We start from the raw sequence: 22,921 nt of genomic DNA, 5'->3' as shown, positions 1-22,921 counted from the left end.
TCTCTGAGTGCCATTTGTCTCCTTCCGCTGCCACGGTTTCTGCAGTTTCTGCGACAATGGTTCCTAGTCAGATTTGTTTCCACTGTGCCACAACGGGAACTCCTATGCCTTTTTTTGTTTTTTTTGTTTTTTTTTTTTGCCATTCCTTGGGCCGCTCCCTCGGCATATGGAGGTTCCCAGGCTAGGGGTCTAATCGGAGCTGTAGGCACCAACCTATGCCAGAGCCACAACAACGCGGGATCCGAGCCGCGTCTGCCACCTACACCAAAGCTAACGGCAACGCTGGATCCTTAACCCACTGAGCGAGGCCAGGGATCGAACCCAAAACCTCGTGGTTCCTAGTCGGATTCGTTAACCACTGCGCCACAACGGGAACTCCATCCTATGCCATTTTTAATGCCGGTATTATAACAGTATAGCTCAAAGACCAAAATGCTTACTTTAGAAGGAATTTATAAAACAAAAAAATCTTAAGCAATTCTTAAGTATCAATTGCCATTTTAAGGCATAATTGGAAAATTAAATTGATTGAATAAATGAAAAATAAATTGTTAGGGAAACTACATTTGTTATAGGGTGGAGAGTAGACAGAACCAGGATACAGCATGCCCCAGAGCTAGTTGGTTGTTTCCACTTGAGTGAATGAGTTTCTGTATTTAGAGAAGGATGGATTCTGACCAGAGAAGAGGAAAACTGGCCACACACACACCCCAAGGCAAACAACCACTTCATAACTTCCCAGCACATTTTTATTTAACAGACATCCAAGTAGCATTCACTAAGTGCAAAGCTTTGTGCTAGGGAGGGGCACAAAAAGGAAAAGGCTCTATCGTGACCCTCATGGGCATGAGAGAAAAAAACACAAAAAAATGAAACAAAAGGGTAAGGTGTGGGGACAAGGTGCCCAACCCTGCAGCCGAGAGTCTAGAGGGGCCCCTGCAACTCTGGCCACAGCTGCGGGTGGAGGGTAGGGCAGGCAGCAGGCTTGGGAAATCGGGGTGGCGGGTTGCTGGGGCCTGCTGTCAGGCCCTGCCACCCTCTCCTGCATGGCATCTCCATCAGGATTGTGAGCTCATGGGCATGACAGGGATACACAGGCCACAGCCAGGCCTGGCTTTTCCCCTTTCCTGCAGGTGAAGTCTGACCTCTGTGCTGATTTCCTCATTTCTTTAGAATGGGTCAGTGGTGCCCCCCTCACACAGTTATTAGGATTATTTAGTTAATGCATGTAGTTGCTTAAATGGAGCCTGGCTTACAAAAGTGCTACAGTAATGTGGTCTATGGGGATGGTCTAGTGACAACCTCAGGTTGATAAGATGGTCACAAAAAATAATGCATTTTAATAAAGGTGCTACCTTATCCAGGGAAGCACTCAAGTGTTTGGGTTTTTTTCTCTTATTGAAACAAAATTCACATAACATAAAATTCATTTAACAATTTTTAACATATACAATTCAGTAGCTTTTAGTACATTCACAGTGTTATGCAGCCATCATCGCTAAATCCAGGATATTTCCATCACCCCAAAACGAAAACTGTTAGCAGTCAAACCCAATGCTTTCTCTCTCCCCCCAGCCTCTACAACCAGTGGTCTGCTTTCTATGCTTATAGATTTGCCTATTCTGGGCACTTCTTATAAATAGAATCATATAATATGCAGCCTTTAGTGCCTGGATTCTTTTCACTTGGCATATTTTGAAGGTCCATCCATGTTGCAGAGTTACTCATCCAGGTTTCTGGACTCTTACTGAGTAGAAATTGATAAGAGACTGGAGGAAAAAATCAGGCAAGGTTTTACTGAGACTAGTGCTGCAGCAGGAGCATGGATCAAAAACAAGTAACAGGTGCCCTTGCTTACTCCCTGATTGGGCTGTGATCGCATCCCTTAAATAGGTGAGGGTAGGGTGGGAACCATGGACTGTGGGGGAGGGGTGGCTCAAGTGGCATTCCCCTTGCCCCCCTTGGTGGTGCTGTATGCAGGGATCATGTGCAGTTACTTGCTTTTGCTCCAGAAGCCTCAGAAGTGACAGTTATTAGGTTTTGGTCTTTTTGTATCTTGTTCATGATTTGCTCCAACTGCACGTTTGCAGTTATTTTGAGTTTCTTTGTATTCTGTTGCTAGAAGAGATTTTGTCCAGGTGCAAGCACTGCAGTGAAAGATCCCAGGTCCCAGCCTGTCTCAACAGCATGTGTCAGTACTTCATTCCTTTTTTATAATTAAAATTCCAGTGTATGGATAGACCACTCTGTTTATCAATTCATCAGTTGATGGATATTTCAAATATTATTAGTAATACTCCAGTTCTCAGGTTCTATAATTCCAAACCCTAGCATCCTATCTTTTGGTGACAAACCATACCAAAAACACTGCCTCTATTTGGCCAGCATCCACTTGGGTTCCTGCAACCCCTCTGGAGGCAGGCCTGCTCTTTGGATGAGAACATAGCCCTAAAGATGAGACCAGATGAAAACCCTAGAGTTTAAGGGAAACTCTATCCATTTACTACTCCAGATTCAGGGGCCACTGGGCCAATGAAAGAAATCCTGTCTTTAACCGAGCGGGGTTCTCTTCAGTGGCACCACTTCCCTGCGGTTCCTCCCAGGTACCCTGAAGGGAGCGGGATTGTCCTGGGCACCTGCTGCGGCGGTGTGCTCCGTAGGGCCTCTGGTCACGTGGCGGCGCCCAGCCAATCAGTGCAGGGCGCCCGTAGTCCTGGCAACAGTTGCGTCCAAGCTCTGCAAGTCGCCAGTCTCTTGCAAACTTGGTGTTACTTTTTTTCTGGTACCCCGTATCTCCGCGCAAGCAACCACACACAGACACACACACATTCACACACTCTCTTCAGCACCCGCTCCCAGCGCCGCGACCATGGATGATTCCTCCGAAGAGTACGAAGCTCTGTTCCGGTCGCTTCTAGGTAAGCTCCCTGTAATCAACGACGCCGTAAGGAAGCCCTCAGCCCCTGGGTAGATGCCCGCAAGTGAGGTGAGGGCTAGAACAAGGACGACTACCTCATTGTGCCGTCCCCTCTCTGGGTGGGGGGTTACCAGGGAGTCGGGAGCAGATTGTGCACAGGTCGGATTTCCCGTACTTGGGCTGGAATGTGGGTAGAGCTGCCTTGGCTTAGAACCAGAGGTTCAACTCATGTGCCTGGGGAAAGGTATCCAGGCGCTCTGTCCGGCCCTAGTTCTCCCCTGGACATTAGTGTGTTCGGTTCTGGAGAAGAGGCATGAAGAAGAGCATCAGTCTTCAAACTTTTGGCCATGGACTGTGGGACAAGTCCCTGCCAAGCACTGCAACTTCAGAGGTGAAGGACAAATAATTATAGAAGAAGGGGTGAATACTAGGTCCAGGGGTGACACCCAGCAGTAAGACGGTCTGCTAAGTGCAGAGGATGGGGAGGACCTGTTCCAAGTTTCGGGGAAGAGATCTTTACACTGGGGCTTAAATTAATGATATAAAGAGAGAGGCCAAAAGGGAGAGGAAATGCGTTCCAGGCCAAAGGATCAGCACGCACAGAAGCTCAGAGACATCTTGTGTTCAGAAAACTGTTGGTAGTTTAAGTGTTGCCGGAGATGAGAAGCAAATAGGGTCAGAAGGGACAGCATCATGAGTGATCTTGTGAGCCAGGAGATGGAGAAGCCACTGGGAATGACAGGGTCAGTCTGGGAGCTCCAGTAAATGCAGAGACTGAATTGGCTGACTCGGAATGTTGGGTGTGGGGAGAGCCTGTCTCTCACCGAGCCAGGAGAAATCTGGGCCTCTCCCAAATGCCCAGGCCAAAGATGCTGGGAGGTGACGCAAAGGCACCAGGCTAGAGGGAACTAAGGGGACCACAGGAACTTGGGGACTGGTTGGGTGGGGCTCTTGGAAAGAGCAATCAAAGATGATGCTTAGGTTGACCTGGTAGATGAAGGTGCCTTCCACAGAAATAAGAAAACTACCAGGAAGGACAGAGTAGGTGGAACATGGAGACAAGTTCATTCTTAGTTGGTTGAGTTTGAGATCCTTGAAGGCCCTACAAGTGAGGATGCTTTAGGAGCAGCTGTATGTAGAAAGTTGGAGCTAATTCCTAGTCATAAATGTTGGGTAGGGTGTGCTCTCCTCTGCATAGAAAGGGCCGCGGAGACTTAAAAATGGAGGAGATTATTAAAAAAAAAAAAAAAACCGAGAGACTTCCAATTATAAGCCTGGAAGCCACCAACTTTTTAGGGGTAGGTAGGAAAAGAGGGGCCCAAGAGAACGTGTAGCCAGAGAGGTAGGCTGGACTTATGGAGAGATTTGAGTCAGAACCAAGCAAAAAGTAGAGAATTTCAACAAAGTGTTGAATCATCTCCAGACACCTGAAGGGGCTATTCCAGAAAAGAAGGAACAGGTGTGTTTTCTGGGGCATAGGTGGGGAGGACTAGGATCAAAGGGTAGAAATGCCAGGGAAACAAATTCTATCAGGATAAAGAAGATGTCTCTAGCAGTCAGAATTAGGCACCCACAATGTTAAGTAGACAACACCCTGTCACCAGAAGGATACAAAGAAAGGCAAAGTCCACAGGGGTCTTACAGAAAGTTCCCTGACCTGGGCAGGCAGCAGGACCATCTGGCTCTGAGAGCCTGCCTCACCCATCCCCTGGGAACATTTTCACACAGTCTCTGCCCAAACTTCATGGTAACCTCTTTTATTATAAGAGCCCATATCACTTTCCTATTGGGTGCGTAGGACCCCAAAGACCACTAGAATATAAGCTCCATGGTGTGGTGGGTATGCAGCCTTCCAGAGGGTGGTGGGGGATGATTCTGAGGGGGTTACACCAGGCTGAGAACTATGTGATGAGGACTCAGCCAAGGGAAAACATAGGGAATCCCATGGCCTTCAGAGGGCACGGAAAACGCCAAGACCAATAACCAGGACAGAGCCAGTAGTTGGACAGACAGGAAGGAAGCCAGTGCAGCTGGAGAGAAGCCAGCAAGGGCGAGACTAGGCAGGAGCCGGGCCAGGCCAGCAGGGTAGCTTTGCAGGCCCTTGGGAAAGGGGGTTATTTATTCTAAGCACAGAGAACCCATTTCATTGAAGCCATGGAAGGCTTTCAGATAGGAAAGGGACCCTTTTGGCTAAAGGCAGATCGTGGATTTGGGGTCTGGGGAGGGCACAAGTGGAAGCGGTGAGACTGGTCTGCAGCGTACAGTTCACACCCCTGACCCTGGTGTTCAAGGTGACACCAACTTTATTTCCCATGAACCCCCTCCTTCACACACAGTGTGCTTTCTGGTTTGTGAAACCAGTTAGTAACCCTAACTCCCTAGACCCCACCCTGATCTTTCCCCATGCTGGCCTCTATCCCAGCTCATTCTTAACATACACTCGGTGTCCCCTCCTGCGTGATGATCTCCCAGATCCCCTCCATCAGCATTTCTGAAAGCACCCTGTCACCCCTCTGGTCCCCCCACCTTGTTCTGTGCCCGCACACTGACACCTGGGCACCCAGACTGTGCCAAGCACTGAATAATTCACAGTAATTCCTGGTTTGGAGTTCCCATCATGGCTCAGCAGGTTAAGAACTTGACATAGTGTCCATGAGGATGAGGGTTTGATCCCTGGCCTCACTCAGTAGGTTAAGGATCTGGCATTGCCATGAGCTGTGGTGTAGGATGCAAATGCGGCTCAGATCCCATGTTGCTGTGGCTCTGGCATAGGCCGGCAGCTGCAGCTCCAATTCAACCCCTAGCCTGGGAACTTCCTAGGCCACAGTGCAGCTGCAAAAAAAGAAAAGAAAATGCTGATTTGATGAATGATAGAATTCTCAGTTGTACCCAGGATCTTGTCCTCAAAGAAATAAGTGGGTTGTTGAGAAGTGCTTACTTCTGTCCACACTGATATATGCATTAACTATCCTCTGACTATGAAAGGAACACATGGGCATTATAAAAATACCTAACACAAATACTAACTGTTCACTTTGTGCCAGGCTGGGCACGAGGGACACACAGGAAGTAAGACACAGTTCTTGCCATTCGGAAACTCACAGACTGTTGGGAAAGAAAATTATCTTCATCCAGAAAAATATGGTAAATGCTATGGGGGGTTAAACCCGAGGGCTCTGGGGACCCAGAGGAGCACGAGGTGGGGTTGGGGTTAGGATGCTTCAGTGGGGTAAGGTCTGAGCTGAGCCCTAAGAGCTAAGTAGGGAGTCATCAAATGAAGCAGGGGAGAGAGAAGAGCATTCCAAAGAGAGGAAAGACCATGATTTCAGGGGGAGGGGTAGGATAGAGGGGGCAAGGAACCACCGTCAGCTTAGCTTGGGTACAATTACAAGGTGAGGCCAAGGGAATGGGAGAAGGAGCCAGAGAAATTGGTGGGGGCTGGTGGGGGTGGGGCGGGGAGGAAGGGTGGGGCTGTGGGACAAGTGGGGCCAAGTTAGAGAGACAGAACTTTATTCTGGAGGCAGCTGGGAGCAATAGAAGGGTTGTAAGCAGGAGAGCTTTGGTTTTAGAAGAAAAATGGTGGTGACAATGTTTTTAATAATAATGCCATATCCCTTCTGAATCTTAGAACATACCTGTTATTCATTTGATCTTCATAACAGCTTCAAGAGGTTGCTACGCAAAGTTTATGTCATGTTAGACATAAAAGAATGGAGACTCAGTGGGATTAGGTGCAGCCTGGGGTAATATCAAGTAATGGCTAAGAGTTGAGCTCTGGGGCGACCAAGCAAACCCAAGTTCATGTGCCAGCTCTGCTACTAATCAGCTGCGTGACATTGGGCCTCTCTGAGCCTCAGTATCCTTTTCTATAACGTGGATGTAATCATGGTGCCAACGTGTTAGGTCTGTCCACTTGTCATTCACTCACTCACCAAGTATTTACTGGGCCCCCACTCTACGCTGGCACTGTGAAGGTGCTGGGAGTCCAGCAGGGAACAAAAGAGATGTGGTCCTGGTTCACAGTATATTGGAAAAAGTTAACAGCATCCAAGTAATTGCGCCGGGGATTTCAAATGAAAATGCCTGCCTGAATCAAGCGCTTAATGAATGAGTGAGCTGCATGTGAGATGACAGGGATGGGGTGCTTATGGCAAGCTGAGGAGGGCATACTCCAGCCTCAAGCAATGCAAACTGGAAAATTTTAAGCAAACACATATATCAAGCAAAACAGGACCCTACCCTTCATTCGGTATGAGGGCTTCTAGTTTGCGACCCTTGATTTACATTCTTACGATAAGTGGTCTGAAGGAAAAGTGTAGGTTGTGATATGCAGAGATAACCTGAGGATACAAGCAAGCCTGGAGCTAGAGAGGTACCATTTGGTCTGAGGAAGAGCAGGAGGAGATGGATGGGAGAAGGAGCATTCCTGACAGAGGGGGCAGCGTGTGCCAAGCCTTCAGGCAGGATGGGGCTTGGATTATTCGGGGAACAGAGAGGAGGTCAAGGGTCTGGACAGAGTATAGAAAGAGGCAAGTGATGAGGCAGAAAAGGCTGGCAGAGGAGAGTCATGAGATTTTTTGAGGGCTATGAAAAGTGATGGAAAGAGTTCTCTTGTGGCACAGCTGGTGAAGGATCTAGCTTTGTTACTGCAGTGGCTCGGGTCGATGCTGTGACGTGGGTTCATCCCCTGTCATCCCACAGGCATGACCGAAAGGAAAAGAAAAGTGATGGAAGTGTTTCAAAATAGGTGGAGGAGTTCCCATCGTGGTGCAGCGGAAAAGAATCTACTCATCAGGGTCAGGGCACTGATCTGACCAGATCAGAGTGGCACTTTAAAAAGATCATTCTGATTGCCAAGGAATATTGGAGGGTGGGAGTAGAGTGGAGTAAGGTTAGAATCTAAGAAGTTTAAATGAGAAAGCGTATAAATCCCTTAGCATCCCTCAGCAGGCCCAGTCCCATTAGATGTCATTATTTTCATCATCTTAGCGAGGCGACAATAAAGCCAGGCCCAATGCCTAGCCTGGTGCTAAAGCATTTTTCCTTCCTTACTCCTTTGGTCCTTTCCTGGAAAGGAGCTCACCTTTTAACCCTCTTCTCCCAAGCGTTTTACCAGTCTAAGTCCTTGTTTGACGATGAAAACACCAGCAAGGATCGTGTCTTCAACCCTGAGCTGGTCATCGCCCACTGCTTCAAGCAATTCAAGCAGGAGGACTTCCACCTGCCTCGGAGTCGCCGGCGGATCTTCATCTTGCCTCCCAAGGAAGGTGCGATGCCCGTCAACCCCACACCCCAAACCCAGGCTCCCCCACAGCCCAGCCCCAGCCTTGAAGCCCTGAAAATTGGGGACGTCCAAGAACAGCCAGAGGACTCAGTCTGGCTGAGCCAGAGGCTGAAGCTTCGGCAGGACCTGGAGTCATTTGGCAACATAGAGAAGTGGCTGCAGAACAAGCCTAGACTCACACCTTCTGAGGCCAAAGTCCTCCACTGGATCCACAAGGAGCATGATGATTGGCTGATGGCCCAGCAGGCTACTACTGCCAGAGCCACCAAGGTGAACAGCCCCATTCGCCAGATACAGACATTGAGGGTATTAGGGGCCTCTTGTCATTTCATTTCCTCGGATTAGGCCCCCTATCTCCCACCCCCATCCACCCTTGCCCAGGGGAGCAAACAGAAGTCCTGAAAGGGAGAGGCATTTGGTATCTATTGCTGCATAACAAATACCCTTAATGTGACTTAAAGCAACAGATGTTTATTATCTTACTGTTTCTGAGAGTGAGGACCCTGGGAGGTGCTTAGCTGGGTGGCTCTGGCTTGGGCTGTCATCTCAAGATGCTGTCCTGGGCCACAGACATCTGGGGGCTTGACCAGGCAGGAGCACCTGCTTCCAAGTTGGCAGGAGGCCTCTGTTCCATGTGGGCCTCTCCTGGGGCTGCTCAAGTGTCCTCACCCCATGGCAGCTGGCTCCCCCCAAAGCTAGCAGTCCAGGAGAGCAAGGAGGAGGCTGCAGTGCCTTTTATGACCTGCCTCAGGAGGTCTCAGTTCAGATGTTCTACACCATCACTTCCACCATGGTCTCATTGTCAGAAGGAAGTCACTAGGTACTGCCCACCCTCCAGGGCAGGTGAGCTGGGTTCCACCTGTGGGGCAGGAGACCTGAGGAATCTGTAACTGTGTCTTAAATCCACTGTGGGTGGAATTATTTCCGGCCTTCATCTGTGAGGCATGTTACATACCATTGTTTGTTCACTTGTTCATTCATTTGAGGGGCTGTACACTCTAGCAGGTGCTCACAGGGCTCACAGGAGTGAGGAGAGAAGAAACATTTGTATAAACTTTTTTTTTTTTCCTTTTTCTAGGGCCGCTCTCACGGCATATGGAGGTTCCCAGGCTCGGGGTCCAATCAGAGCTACGGCTGCCAGCCTATACCACAGCTCACAGCAACGCCAGATCCTTAACCCACTGAGCAAGGCCAAGGATCAAATCTGCATCCTCACGGATGCTAGCTAGTTTCCTTTCTGCTGAGCGGCAATGTGAGCGCCATTGCTTGACTGTTTTTCTCTCTTTCTCATTGTCTCACTTCTCTGATTAAATTTATTAGTTTTTCAACAGACAAAAGGCAGGAGATGGCCATGGCAGAGGTCTGTACTGGGAAGGCCCCATCGGGTTCTGCTGGGTTAGGGTCTGACAGGAGAGATGTGGACCAGAATGAAACTTTCGTTCTCGTGTTGCCCTAGCCTCTTGTTTCTGATGGGAAAACAGAGGCCCAGGGAAGCAAAGTCTCCCAGGTGTCCACCCGGAGCCTGGTGTTCCTTGCACCCCAACTTGCTGCCTGTGCGGTAGCTTCTCCTCCCTCATCCCATTTCCCCAGACCCTGGTGACCCCCAACCCACAGCCTGTCTCCCCTGAGCTTTACCCTCTGCCCCATTCTCTTGCCTCTTTCAGAAGAAAACCCTCCGACCTTCCCGCCTGCTGGTGCCACAGCTCCGACTGCCCAGACCCCCTGCCCTGTCGGCCTTGTACGCCTACCTGCACAGCCAGAAGATCAAGATCCTGGAGATATTTAACAAGGTGGACCGGGGCGAGAACCAGAGGATCTCCAGGGAGGAGTTCATCATGGCTCTGAAGGCAGTAAGCACCTCTTCCCTCCAGGCTGGCCTGAGGGGGGCTGGAGTGTCCATGTGCCCACCCCTGCCGCCCCCTCCCCAGGTCTGCTCTGGCCATTGGCCTTATCACTCATGCAGCCAGATTAGAACATGCAGATTAACCTGAGCCCCCATCAGACCCCCAAGGCCACCCTGGCACTGGTCTGAGTGGAAGAGGCCCAACATGAGTGGGAAGTCTGCGGAGCTGGCCCCATAACCAGCCAGCGGCTTGGTTTTGAGACCCCAGAACTGAGCACAGAGGGCTGGGCCTTCAGTCCTGCCTCTAGGACCTTCTAGAGTTCCTCGAACTGTCACTGGTGTATGCATCGTATAGAGTCTTGTTAAAGTGCAGGATTTGTCTCTGTACCTCTATGTGGGGGCCCAAGATGCTGCACTCTGACAAGCTCCCAGTGCAGCCCTTGCTGCGGCTCTGTGGACCACAGTTTAAAGTGTGGTTGTTCAAAAATCCACATTAAGGAGTTCCCATAATGGCTCAGTGGTTAACATATCTGACTAGGAACCATGAAGTTGTGGGTTCGATCCCTGGCCTTGCTCAGTGGGTTGAGGATCCGGCGTTGCCGTGAGCTCTGGTGTAGGTCACAGATGTGGCTTGGACCTGGCGTTGCTGTGGCTGTGGCGTAGGCCGGCAGCTACAGCTCCGATTATACCCCTAGCCTGGGAACCTCCATATGCCGTGGGAGCGGCCCTAGAAAAAGGCAAAAAAAAAAAAAAATCCACATTAATTATAAATGAACAAATTTAAAAATCCAGTTCCTCAGTGACACCTGCCACAGCTCAAGAGCTCAGCAGTCGCAGGTGGTAAGCGCTTCCTCTGTTGGATCGTGTGGGCTAGAACATCCCCAACACCGGGGAAAGTTCTCTGGGTCTAGCAGAGGTCTGCTAACCATGGCCCAGGGGTCAAATTCAGCCTGTCTCCTGTTTGGATAAATAAAGTTTTATTAGAGCACAGCCACACTCATTTGTCTGTGTGTCATCAGGGCTGCTTTCCCGCTACGAGGGCAATAGCGATGATGGACCCCACATGGCTCCTGGAGCCTAAAATATTTACTCTCTGGCCCTTTCTAGAAAAAGTTTGCTGACTCCTGGCCTGGGTGAATTAAGCTTTTATAGATTTTTGATACTTGATACCTAAAAAAAACCACTTTGGGGGGGGTGCTACATCTTTTATGGTTTTAAATCATCACCAGCTTTTATGCTATCATTTTATGACATGTAATTATCTGAACAGTATTTCAAAGCATTTATTACAACAAAAAGATAAGGGCTCTTTAAGCAATATAAACAAAAAGATAAAACATTAAACCCTTTAGCAGGAGGAGTGTTCTGTTCTTCTTTAAGGAATAATCAGTGAACAACGGCCATAGTCTAAGGAAGCTGAAAAGCAAAGTTCTATTTTTTCCTTTTTTGTGGGGAAGGGGGCACCCCACGACACATGGAGCTCGTGGATTAGGGATCAGATCCTAGCCACAGGTGCAAACTAAGTCACAGCTGCAGCAACTCTAGATCCTTAACCCACTGTGCCAGGCCAGGGATCGAACCTGAGTCCAGTGTTCCCAAGAGGCTGCCGATCCCACTGCACCACAACAGGAGCTTTCAAAGTGCAATTTCTTTTGAGACCTTTCTTCTTGAGAATATGACATTGCTGGCAAGCATTAAGCTTCTCCACAATTGCTCACTGTGCTTGAAAGTGGAACGTGTATCAGCTTTCAGATTCTGTTTCACTTCAGTTAAGGGAGGCTTATGTGTCCCTTATAGACAAGATGTGGAATCCTTGCAGTCCAACCTGGGAAGGCTGTGGTTGAGGTTGTAATGCAGTGGGAGGGAGCCCAGAGGAAGAAGTCACAAACACTGCCAAGATGGTAACATGTCTGGACTGGGTGGTGAAGGAGGGATAGGAGTTTTTCTGGCAGAAAGAGGAAGATGTCTGAGTAAGGGTGGAGGGTGAGAATGTGCAGGGTGCGTCTGGGGCCTGGGAAAGGGCTCTGAGCTCTGAGTTGAGAGTGGCTGCAGATGAAGGTAGATGGGGAAGTGTGGCCAGGCCAGCAGGATGTCTGGATTGCAGCCTCCCTGCCCTTGGGGCATCTCTTTTCCCCTCAGGTGGGAGCCCCTCTGAAAAGCCGGGACGTGGAGGATATCGTGATCTATCTCAGCTCCTTGGGGAAGCACAACAGCATCACCACAGACAGCCTGACCAGCACCTACAAGCAGTGGTCCTTGGCTCAGCAGAAAAGCACCCTGGCAACAGCAGCAGAGTGTATGTATCCGTCCTCCCAGCCCCTGCCCCGTGCCTCCACTTCGCCATCCTGGGAGCCAGCTGGGTGGAGGCAGCTGTGGCTCACTTCCCGAATGTCTTCTCCAGCTTTGGCTGACTTGGGGCAGGGGCAAGCCTCTCCGTGGAATTTCCAGGCCCAGAGATCAACCACGGAGTAGACATTCTCTTGAGTGCCCAGCTACCTCATCCATTCAAAGATGAATGAGGCCCAGCCCTGGTCCTTAAAGGAGGGCTCTTGAAGCATGGTTTCAGCCCACCAAAACCCACTTGCTAAGCTGAGAACTGACCCAAGCAGCAAGCCTTTCCTTTTGTATGGAAGGCCTTTCTACTATTAATCTACATATCACTGATAAAAACTTAACTAGAATTCAGGAAACAGAATTAGCAGGTGCTTAGAGTTTACTAGAAAATCTCCTTTGGTATTTTGCTCTCAGGGATATTAGCAGGGCTGCCATGAATTGTTGTATAGGTTTTGCTTAGCTCAAGTTCTATTTGCCAAGCTGTGTGCTTATGAAGTCACATCTGCCCAGATGAAGCACAGACGCAAATTAAAAGTGAACCAGGCGGAGCTCTGGCTATGAAGTTACAACACAGGCATCACAATTCTCTATAGTTAGTGCCATTATTGCCAAAAAAAAAAAAAAAAAAGATAAAATTCAAGACCCCCTTGACCACCACCCACCATTCCAGAGCCCTCCCCAATACAAACACATCTTTCTTCTTTTGAATGAAACAAATCTTGCTTTGCCCCCACCCACAAAGTTGGCAGGAATTTAATTTCAGACATGTTTGTGGGGAGTTGGAGTGGATTCCTTGTCCTCCCTCAGGCCGTGTAAAAATCCTTAAGAGGACAGCAGGGGGTTCTTTGCAGAGGGAAAGATTTGGGCCTGGCCTCTGGAGTCCACGGCCCACTGAGCTGGGTGCTCAGTATCCTGATGGGTTGGTCCTTTTGGAGCAGGTCCCTTGGAGCACCGACTTCTCAGTCCCATGGTGCAGTGAGGGTCCCGACCTCCAGTCTCAACAAGCCTCCAGGCTGAGGCACCATCACCCAGGCAGGGTCTCGTCCCTCTCAGAATCCCAGGGGACCTGGGTGCCCCCACAGCAATGACACCCCCACCCCCTGCACACACCTTCGTGTCTGGCATGTCCTCTGATTTGGGCATGCTTTCCCACCCACCCTGTTTTTGCCTTTTCATCATGAATTACCAAAGCTCATCATCATCCATGAAGTCAGCTGTGAGTTATTTGGTGAATGATCAGAATGCACCATGATGCACTTTTTTTTTTTTGAACAGGAAGAGAGAACTAATATTTATTGAGTGCCTGCTGCATTCTAAACACCAAGATAAATTTTAAACATTTTTTATTATTATAATTGATTTACAATGATTTACAATGTCAATTTCTACAGCAAAGTGACCCAGTCATATATATATATATACTCTTTTTCTTACATTATCCTCCATCATGTGATACACTTTTGCAGCAAAGGCATTTGGGGCCAATTATTTCCCAGTAGCCAAGAGCAGGTATTTGAATGGTGCTCTCTCCATGTCCTCACTGAGTTCTTTTTCCCTGGAGAGCAACAGAGGGAAGGGTAAGTGGACTTGGGTGTCTCTTGCTTTGCCTAAAAGGGCAGCAGCATCAAGAGTCTGGGCACCTAGCTTGCAAGGGAGAAGGCGGTGGCATTTGGAGGCAACCCCTGAGGGCTGTAAAGCTTTACCCCCCATTTATCCACAGCATTTGTTCAATTTCTCCTTCAAGTCCCGGGAGGTCAGGGCTGGTGTTCACACTTTGCAAGGAGGAAGCCGAAGCTCAGAGAGGCTGACCCTCTGTCCACAGTCTCAGAAATAGGAGGTGGCAAGCCCAGGATTCCATTTCCGCCTTCAACAGTGGAGGCCTGAATTGGGGCAGGAGCAATGGATGTGCTCATTCATTTGGATCTTTGCTAAGCACCTCCTATGTGCCAGGCACTTCTAGGAGCTAGGAACTGGGAACAGAGCCGAGAAGAAGCCTTCAGTGAGCTTCCGTGTGAAGGATGAGCCAAGATGTGTCCAATAGTGACAGATGCTCTGCAGACAGCCGAGCAAAGTGAGAGGGTGGTGGTGAGGGCAGGCCTCTCTGAAAAGGTGCCTGGCATCACCCCAGACACCTAAGTGACCCATGAGGAGCCACTCTGGGGAAGCACAACCTAGACAGAACCCAGAGGTCTTTAGGAGACAGAAGAAGTCAGGGTGGCCAGGAAGAGTGAGGAAAGGATGCTGGAGGTAAGATGGGTCACATGGATGATTGGCTGAGGCCAGATTTTACAGGTCCTTGAAGACCAGGGAGAACATTATGGGTTTTAGCATAAGCACTATGGGAAGCCAGTATAGAGTTCTGAACAGGAGATGAGGTGATTTGGCTGATTTTTTTGGAAAAGATCCTATTTGCTTTTGGTGAAAACAGGATGATCGAAGATAAGAACGGTCACAGGAAGGCTGGGGCTGTGGTACAGGTGAGGGAGCAGGCAGCCCACGCTCTAGAGGCCATGGTGGAGATAGAAGAATGCATCTCAGGGTGCCCATCAGGTGGCACTGACTAACTGTACACGTGGGCCCCTGCTTGGTGACACTGGCTACCTGCTTGATGGATGCCAGGGCCAGGCACTCGCTCAGTTCCTGCTAGTCTCTCTCTCTCTTTCCTCTTATCCTAGATTATAGACCTGCCAAGCAGAGTGCTTCCCCACAGAGTCCATCAAAGAAGCAGAGAGAGAATTCAACCCCACAGCCTCCCAAGATGGATCTGCTGACTGTGCCAGTGGTCGATATGGGGACAGAGGCTCGGCCCATGACCCTGGAGGAGATGGAAGACGTTGGCAAGCGGTACCGTGAGAGGAAGCGGCAGAGCAAGGTGCCCCTACCAACAGGGGAGGGACAGAGTTTGGTGACTGGGTGGGCTCAGGTTCAAATCCCCCCCCCCGCCCCCTGCACCACCTTCCAGCTCGGGGAGCTCTTGGGAACTGGCTTCCTTGTCTCCCTCTCCCCTCTTCCATAAATGAGAACACCACCTACCACACAAGCTTTCTGTGAAGATGAAGTAAGATAACATTTCTCAACATATTGAGTTCCCTTCCCTCCCAATCCTTCACTATGGTTTTGCCTCTGGAGACCAGGGCTGCATTGTGGTCACTGCTAGAGTCCAAGCACCTGGCCTGGGCCCTGGCACTGAGTGGACACTCCAGAAACACACGATGAGTGGAGGATGGAGGAATTAATTCATCCAATAAATAGTTATCAAGAGCTTGTGATATCCAGGCACTATACTAGGTACTGCGTAGAACAAAATGGCCCTAGCCTCAGCTGGGAGTCTAGTCAGGCAGACAAACAACACTAATATAATACTAATATAATTGGTAGATATACCAATAAGTATTTTCAAACACACCCTTGTTAGTAGATGCACACATACATATGTATTTTGTGTGTGTGTATGCATAAAATATCAGGCACTGCCAGGTATATACTAAGATCTGATTTAGATACATGATAAGAACACCCAAAATGTTAGAGCAGGGATCAGCAAGCTTTCCCTGTTTAGGATCAGATGGTAAATGTTTTAAGTTTTTTCAGACCATGTGGTCTCTGTCATAGTGACTTGGTTCTGCCGTTGTAACGTGGAAGCAGCCACAGACAATACCTAAACAACTGAGTGCGGCTGTGTGCCAATAAAACTTTATTTATTAAAAAAAAATTGGTGGGCCAGACTTGACCTATAAGCTAACTTTGCCAATTCTCTCTTTTTTTTTTTTTTTTTGTCCTTTTAGGGCCGCATACGTGGCATATGGAGGTTCCCAGGCTAGGGGTCTAATTGGAGCTGTTGCTGCCGGCCTACACCACAGCCTCAGCAATGCCAGATCCGAGCCTCGTCAGCTCACGGCAACACCAGATCCTTAACTCACTGAGCGAGGTCAGGGATCGAACCCGCAACCTTTATGGTTCCTAGTCGGATTCGTTTCCACTGAGCCACGATGGGAACTCCTTACTTGCTGATTCTGATGTTAGAAGGTTTTTCTTTTCCTTCTAAAGATCTAAGAAGGCCAAAACTGGCTGCCCACTACCCAGGCCTCTTCTACCTTGCTCTGTCATCCATGGCACGTGGCTTCTACCTCAAAGTCACAGGTGGCTGCACCTCATTTAAATTCCCACACAGCCAGACACTTGAATGTCATGTTTCAATAGGACGCCTCTGGGACCTACCGTCTGTAGCATACTGTCCCATGTGCACCTCCGTGTAAGGGGCTGCGCATGGGCACACAGAACCACGCAGGCCACCCTTGTGCGATTGTCCTCCCTGGTTGCTGACTTCCAAAGGTGCATCTTTGCTGTTGCCCCTCCTGGGGCCCCAGGGTGGGGAAGCTCCAGGTCTGCCCTGGCCAGGAGGCTGGGAGCGAGTGCCGGCCTCTGCTGTCTCCGCAGCTCGAGGTCCCCTCCATCCAGTACACAGAGCGCTGCCGTCTGGTGCGCAGCGGGAATGAGCACTTTGATGAGCACTGCCTCCCGTCCACCATCCACGGGGAGATGGGAGAGATCATCAACAGGTCCCGCACAGACACCTTTCTGGTCTACCTGCAGTGCTGGAAGCTCTGCGAGGCCTACGGCCTCCCGCTGACCGAGGATATCCTCATGAGAGGTAAGGGCCGCCGTGCTAGTGCTTAGGGAGCCTGGAGCTGGGGCAAGAGGGGCGTCCACCTGAGATTTGTCCTTCCCCAGCTGACGTCTGTCCAGCCACACCACCGTGGCCCATGGTGGGGACATTGGGGAAAAGGCAGGGAGGAGAGAGGAGCAGTCCCACACTGTTTGATGGGCTGCAGGCTTCATAGGTCTGGAGGTGGGGTTCCTGACTCTACAGCAGGAAGTGCCAGGACAGGAGTTTGGGTGAGGGAGCCAGAGGTTGGGCATAAAGAGACAGTCCTGATTTCAGAGGGGAAGACCAGCTGGCAGTGGAAACTGCCTGGCTGTGTTGGCTGTTCCAGAACCACTACTCTAGGCCAGGCCTGTTTCATGGGTCTTCGGCCAACGAGGTGGGAAGAAAACACTCAGAGACAGGTGCTATGAGGCCGTTCAACCTCCACTTGGGGGAGGAATTGTGTCTCCATAGCTCCAGGCAGATCTGAACCCTTCTTGTCTCTGGGTAGAGTGTGTGCTTCTGGGACCTGGGACAGGGCAGTGCCCCCAGCCTCTGATGGCCAGGTAGCAGTGCCGGCACCCAGATTTACAAAGCACCATATTAAATGGGCAGGTCCCTCTCTGTGCTTTAAGACCAGGAAGGAGCAAGCTGCACCTGAGGGCAGGGTTTTCCCAGAGAACCTGGGCGGGAAGGGACTGTGGCCATTCAGGGAGTGTGTCTTTCTGAGACAGGTGCCTGGAGAGCGGTGTGACTTACCTGAGAACAACAATTAACAGTCACAAAAGATTATTTCCATCTTTTTAACACAAGTGCACAGGGTCTTGTGTTAAGTGGCTAGAGCTGCCACCATGCAACATCACAGCCTGGGGGCCTAAACAACAGAAATGTATTTTGTCACAGTCCTGGAGACTGGAAGCCCAAGACCAAGGTGCCCACAGGGTTGGTTTCCTCTGAGGCCTCTCTCCTTGGCCCATAGAGGCCATCCTCTGGCTGTCTCTTCACATGGTCTTTCTGTCTTTTTGGTGCATATACGTGCCCCTGCTGTCTCTGTGTCCACATCTCCTCCTCTGAGGACACCAGCCAGGCTGGCCTCACTGCAGCTCACTCACCTCTCCAAAGGCCTTGCCTCCACATACAGATTCTGAGGTTCTGGAGGATATGGCTGTAGCATATGAGTTGGGGGGGGACACAAACCAGCCCATAATGGGTCTCCTCAGGGGGGAGTGGCCCGGGGCCTTCAGTACATGGGCCAACCTACCTAAGCGGTCGCCTCCAGCACACGCTGCAGGCACCTCGAGTGGGTGGTCCAAGAGCTGGGAGAAGGGTCTGAGGGACATTCTGTGCTATTTTTTTTTTTCTTTTTTAGACCACACCTGCAGCATATGGAGGTTCTCAGGCCAGGGGTCTAATCAGAGCTACAGCTGCCGGCCTACACCACAGCCACAGCAACTCGGGATCCAGGCTTCATCTGCAACCTACACCACAGCTCTTGACAATGCCAGATCTTTAACCCACTGAGTGAGGCCAGGGATTGAACCTGAGTCCTCATGGATACTAGTTAGGTTCACTAACCATTGAGACATGAAGGGAACTCCTGAGCTATTTTTGCAACTTGCTATGAATCTACAATCATTTAGAAGTTAAAAAATATATATCGGAGAAATCTTTTCAAATAAAAATGTAAATTTATTTTTTTAAAAAAGCTCCCTGCCCCCCAGGAGTTTTCTCTGTGGCACAACAGGATCAGCAGCATCTATAGCATTTTATTTAATTAGTTAGCTTTGCCTTTTTAGGCCTGCACCAGCAGCATGTGGAAGTTCCCAGGCTAGGGGCCAAATCAGAGCTGTAGCTGCTGGTTTACATATGCCACAGCCACAGCAACTCCATATCTGAGCCACATCTGCAACCTATACCACAGCTCAGGGCAACGCCAGATCCTTAGCCCACTGAGCAAGACTGGGGATCGAACCTGCATCCTCATGGATACTAGTCAGATTCATTACCCCTAAGCCATGACAGGAACTCCTGCAGTGTTTTAAAGGATCTGGTGTAGGTCTGATCCTTGGCCTGGGAACTCCATATGCTACAGGGCAGCCAAAAAAGAAAAAAAAATGGAGGGGAAAGTCCCCCTTTGTCCCAAAGGCTTGGGAGGGGAGGGTCTTGGGCTGACAGGCTGTTTCTCTTGCTGCTCACAGCCCTGTTGTACCCTGGAGACAAGATCATTTTTCAGAAGGACCAGGTGCGCCCGATTCGGCAGCCTGGAGGCTACTACTCAGACCTGAGGACCTTCAGCCCGAACCTGGCCCTGCTCAGGTTCCAGGGCACCTCCCAGCCTACAGATAAGAAGCCTGACAAGCTGAGTATTAGACCCCCACCCCTGCCCTTTGCTGCTTCCCCATCGCTGCAGGGGCTGGAGTGTCACGTTTTGCTAGTGTCTGTGTCCTACCCCAGCATGTCCAACCCAGGTGGTCACCACAGGCTGGCCAGTCCCCGGTGTCACCCTGGCATTTGTCTCCACAGCCTCCTTGACCCTCTCCCATACAACTGCCCTCCTGACCACCTCCTGTATGATCTCTGGAAAAGGTTAAAAAGAGGGACTTCTCAGAGAAGTGGGGGATGCCCCTTCACAGATTATGGGCTGGGTGTCAGGGGCCCTGCAGAGGACAGTGGTGGCGGCCCCTTCTCTGCCCTGCCTTCTCTGGGAAGTGGTGGGCTTGCAGCCCCCCAGGAGGAGAAAAGTACTCTGCACTGGTGTTCCCTACCAACCCTCAGATCAACCCAAGTCTCTCTAAGAAAACATCCTCCTCTGGTAGGAGGGGACTCGAGGGCAGGCTATGACCAGCAGCAGTGACCGCAGACTGGAGAACAGTGGGTGTTCCTGCAGAGGGAGGAGGTAGGCAGCTGACCAGATGCCATGAGGGGGTGGGCCCAGGCCTACCCCCTCAAACCCGAGACCACTGCCAGCTACCTTCCCAGTGGTCTGGGCAGAGCAGCTGGGTTGGGAGCCGCAGAGCCATGTGGAAAAGGCCGTGGTTCAGCAGAGAAGCTATTTCAGTCACTGAGCCTCGGCGTGTTCATCTATGAAATGGGTGAGGACTGAGGAGAAATGCATGTAAACTTCTCAGCAGCTCACATGAGTTGTGATTGTTGTTGTCCACTGCCCTGTCAGGGCGTTCTCAAGTGCAGGAGTGGGCTAGGTCTGCAGGTGGGGCTGCCCACAGCCCTGGCTGCAAAGAGCTGAGTGCAAGCCCGGCAGGTCACAGTGGCCTAGAGGGTCCTTTCTGACCCACTAGTGACTGCCTTCCAGCCCCTGGCTGGCTGCCACCATTCCTGAGCCATGAACCTAGGGAACCTGAGAACGTGACTTTCGTCCTCTTTAATAGGCCACAGTTATAAAGGACAAAAGCCCCTGGGGACAGGGATGGACAGGTTTCCCTGGCTTCTTAGGGTGTGTTGTGAAGGATTCTGAGCCCAGATGCAGGCTGCCTGGGAAGAGAGCCATGGACGACTAGGTGATGTCTGCCAGGCCCGAGATTTGGGGCTTTGGCTTTCACCACCCTTGTCCTCAAGACTGGATTCGGCTCTGGTGGCACGTGGGAGTCAGGGGCCCCAGAAGGATTCAGATTACTGAGCACATCTCCTAACCACCTGGGAGGGCTCCGTGCAGGGAGGTTCCACCAGGGCAGTGACTCACCCCAAGCCACCCAGCCGGCCAGGCTACCAGACCAGGGCTGTCATCCCGTCTGCCTGACCAACGGGGCCCAGGTCTAGTCACCCCAGGCTACTGTGTGCCCTCCTGGAGCATGGGGGAAAGAGTCAGGGCTCTGGTCTGGACTCAGAGTTGGGTCCCCTGCTGCCCTGACCTGGCCCCCAAGGCCCCATTAACCGGGAGTGCCCCCTCCTGACAAGATGCCTCTCTCTCTCTTATCCAGTAGGAAAATGCCAACAAAAAACAAGAAAATACACTTCAAGGAGTTTGAGGAATTCACCAGGTCTGTAACAATCATCCGCCTCTGGAAGGGGGTGGGTGGGAGGGAGGTGCCCAAGACTTGCAGGGTCAAGGGGACACGTGGTAGTACAGCGTCTGGGACTCAGTGCCCAGGATTTGAGTGGCAGTAAGATGACAGAGTGCCCAGAGTGCCAGGCAGACACTGTTCTGCATGTTTGCCGTGTATTAACTCACATAAATCCTCTCAACAACCCTAGGAGGTTACTCTTGGCATACCCATTTTATAGAAGAGGAAACTGAGGCATTTTATAGAAGAGGAAACTGAGGGAAGTTTAACTATCTTGCTCAAAGTCATGCATCTATTAAATGGTGGAACAGGGATATGGACTGGCTCCAGAGGCTGCACTGTGAACAGCACATGAAAAGGCCTCTCCAGAGCAGATGGTATGGTCTTAAGAGTCTAGGTTTAGAAGCAGCAAACTGGCAGTCAAACCTGTGCCCTGCCACTTGCTGGCCGTGTGGCTTTGGGGAAATGATCTGGCCTCTCTGGGCCTCTGAGTCCTCACTGGTGAGGCAGATGGGACAACAGAGCCTTCCATGTGACACTGATGGGAGGACTGAGTACAAGTACCTAGCACAGTGCTGCACCTCCACTGCTCACAGTGGGCGGGCTCTGCTGCCCCCTTGCCATATGAATGACCATCCCCTTGTCTTCCCACTCTCCAGAAAGCTGAAGGAAAAGAGGCCTAGTGGTCCTCAGCGAACTCATCCCAATTTCTTCTGGCCGGGTCACCTCCTGGACAAGCTGCAGCTCTACCTACCCACCATGACCGTGGACCGCAGCCTGGCACTGTTCAGTTGTGTCCGACGCACGCCCCAAGCCTACTCAGTCACCTACCACCCGAACCACTGGTGGCCCATTAAAGCCATGAACTACATGACCTGTGCCTACTACGATGCCCCTGAGATCTATCACATCAACTAGGTGTTGCCAAACCTAGCCAACCTTGGGGCCACAGCCAGAACAGTCAGCAGCCCAGGGCCAAAGACGCAGGAGAATATTAGAGAGCCGGACGGGAGAAACTGTTCCAGTGGGAAGTCATCCCAAAGTGTCCAGGGTCTCAGAGGGCAGATGAGTCCAGGGAAAGTTGTGGTTGTTATTTCCCTCTCCTGACCTTTGTTCTTTTGAAATAAAGCAGGATGGAGTTGCTGTGATCCAGCTGATGTGACTTCTTGCTTAGGAGCTGTGGCCAGAGGGGTGTTGGAAAGCTGAGGTCCTGAGCCTCTTATCTTGGGTCTCGGTGCCTACTGGGAAGCAGCAGGCAGTGTGGTGCCCCTGTGCCCCCCTCAAATAAGTAGCAGCAAGTCTCTCATCCTGCAAGGTCTAAGCCATTTGGGTCATTCTTCTAAATTTCTTAGGCCTTCACAACTGCAAGAATGCCCAATTGTTCATGACTGGTCACCCGCTTCACTCACCTGACCCTGTCAAGACCTTCTCCTTCATGGCACACACCATGTGGGCTGCTGTTAGCACAGTGCCTTCCTGCCTGGAACCCCAGCTGACTCCTTCAGCCCCCAGGACCAGCAGGATTCCCCAGGTGGTGAGCTGTGTGACCTTGGACCAGACCTTCACTTCACATTTCACGGTTCACTTTTCTGGGTCTCCTCACACTCCCCTCCACAGTCAAAATGTCAGGGAGGAGTTGTCAACACTCACTCCCTTCCCTTCTCACCCATCACTCAGTCGACAACACAATCCCCTTCAGCTTTGGTCTCCAGCTGGCCTGGAACTTCTCTACCTCAGGTCACTGATGACATGATAACCCTATCATGTTCGGATTGTGGAATCAAGGGGCTTCTTTTCTCTTGAAATTTGATTTTCACAGCAATCTTAAAAACAAAAGCTAAAACGAAGCAAGCCAAGAACAACAATTAAAAACTAGACA

The 22,921-nt window shown here is 50.6% G+C and overlaps 1 protein-coding gene across 10 annotated transcripts; it reads left to right on the top strand.

Moving 5' to 3' along the window:
* Positions 1 to 2,718: 2,718 nt before the first annotated feature.
* EFCAB12 (EF-hand calcium binding domain 12) lies at positions 2,719 to 22,190 on the top strand. 10 transcript variants are annotated; one of them, XM_084986753.1, is made up of 10 exons: positions 2,719 to 2,918; positions 5,962 to 6,061; positions 8,023 to 8,471; positions 9,866 to 10,051; positions 12,184 to 12,340; positions 15,054 to 15,250; positions 16,816 to 17,029; positions 19,222 to 19,381; positions 20,962 to 21,018; positions 21,702 to 22,190. In XM_084986753.1, exons 3-10 carry the CDS (start codon positions 8,190 to 8,192, stop codon positions 21,958 to 21,960), a joined length of 1,512 nt encoding a protein of 503 aa, XP_084842879.1. In that variant the 5' UTR covers positions 2,719 to 2,918; positions 5,962 to 6,061; positions 8,023 to 8,189; the 3' UTR covers positions 21,961 to 22,190.
* The last annotated feature ends 731 nt before the right edge of the window (positions 22,191 to 22,921 follow it).

The sequence above is a fragment of the Sus scrofa genome, chromosome 13, assembly GCF_054392235.1.
Source record: "Sus scrofa isolate SSC_HxYL_T2T_F1_AM1 chromosome 13, Sscrofa_HxYL_maternal_Yorkshire_Landrace_v2.0, whole genome shotgun sequence".
Lineage (NCBI taxonomy): Eukaryota > Metazoa > Chordata > Mammalia > Artiodactyla > Suidae > Sus > Sus scrofa.
This window is presented reverse-complemented; position numbering and strand designations above follow the sequence as displayed.

Excerpts from the sequence above, each read along its gene's own strand:
- EFCAB12 (XM_084986749.1), top strand. The coding sequence starts at position 3,231 with ATGAAGAAGAGCATCAGTCTTCAAACTTTTGGCCATGGACTGTGGGAC. Across the intron at positions 8,472-9,865 it reads CTACTGCCAGAGCCACCAAG|AAGAAAACCCTCCGACCTTC; the intron begins GTGAACAGCCCC and ends TGCCTCTTTCAG. Across the intron at positions 12,341-15,053 it reads CCTGGCAACAGCAGCAGAGT|ATTATAGACCTGCCAAGCAG; the intron begins GTATGTATCCGT and ends CTCTTATCCTAG.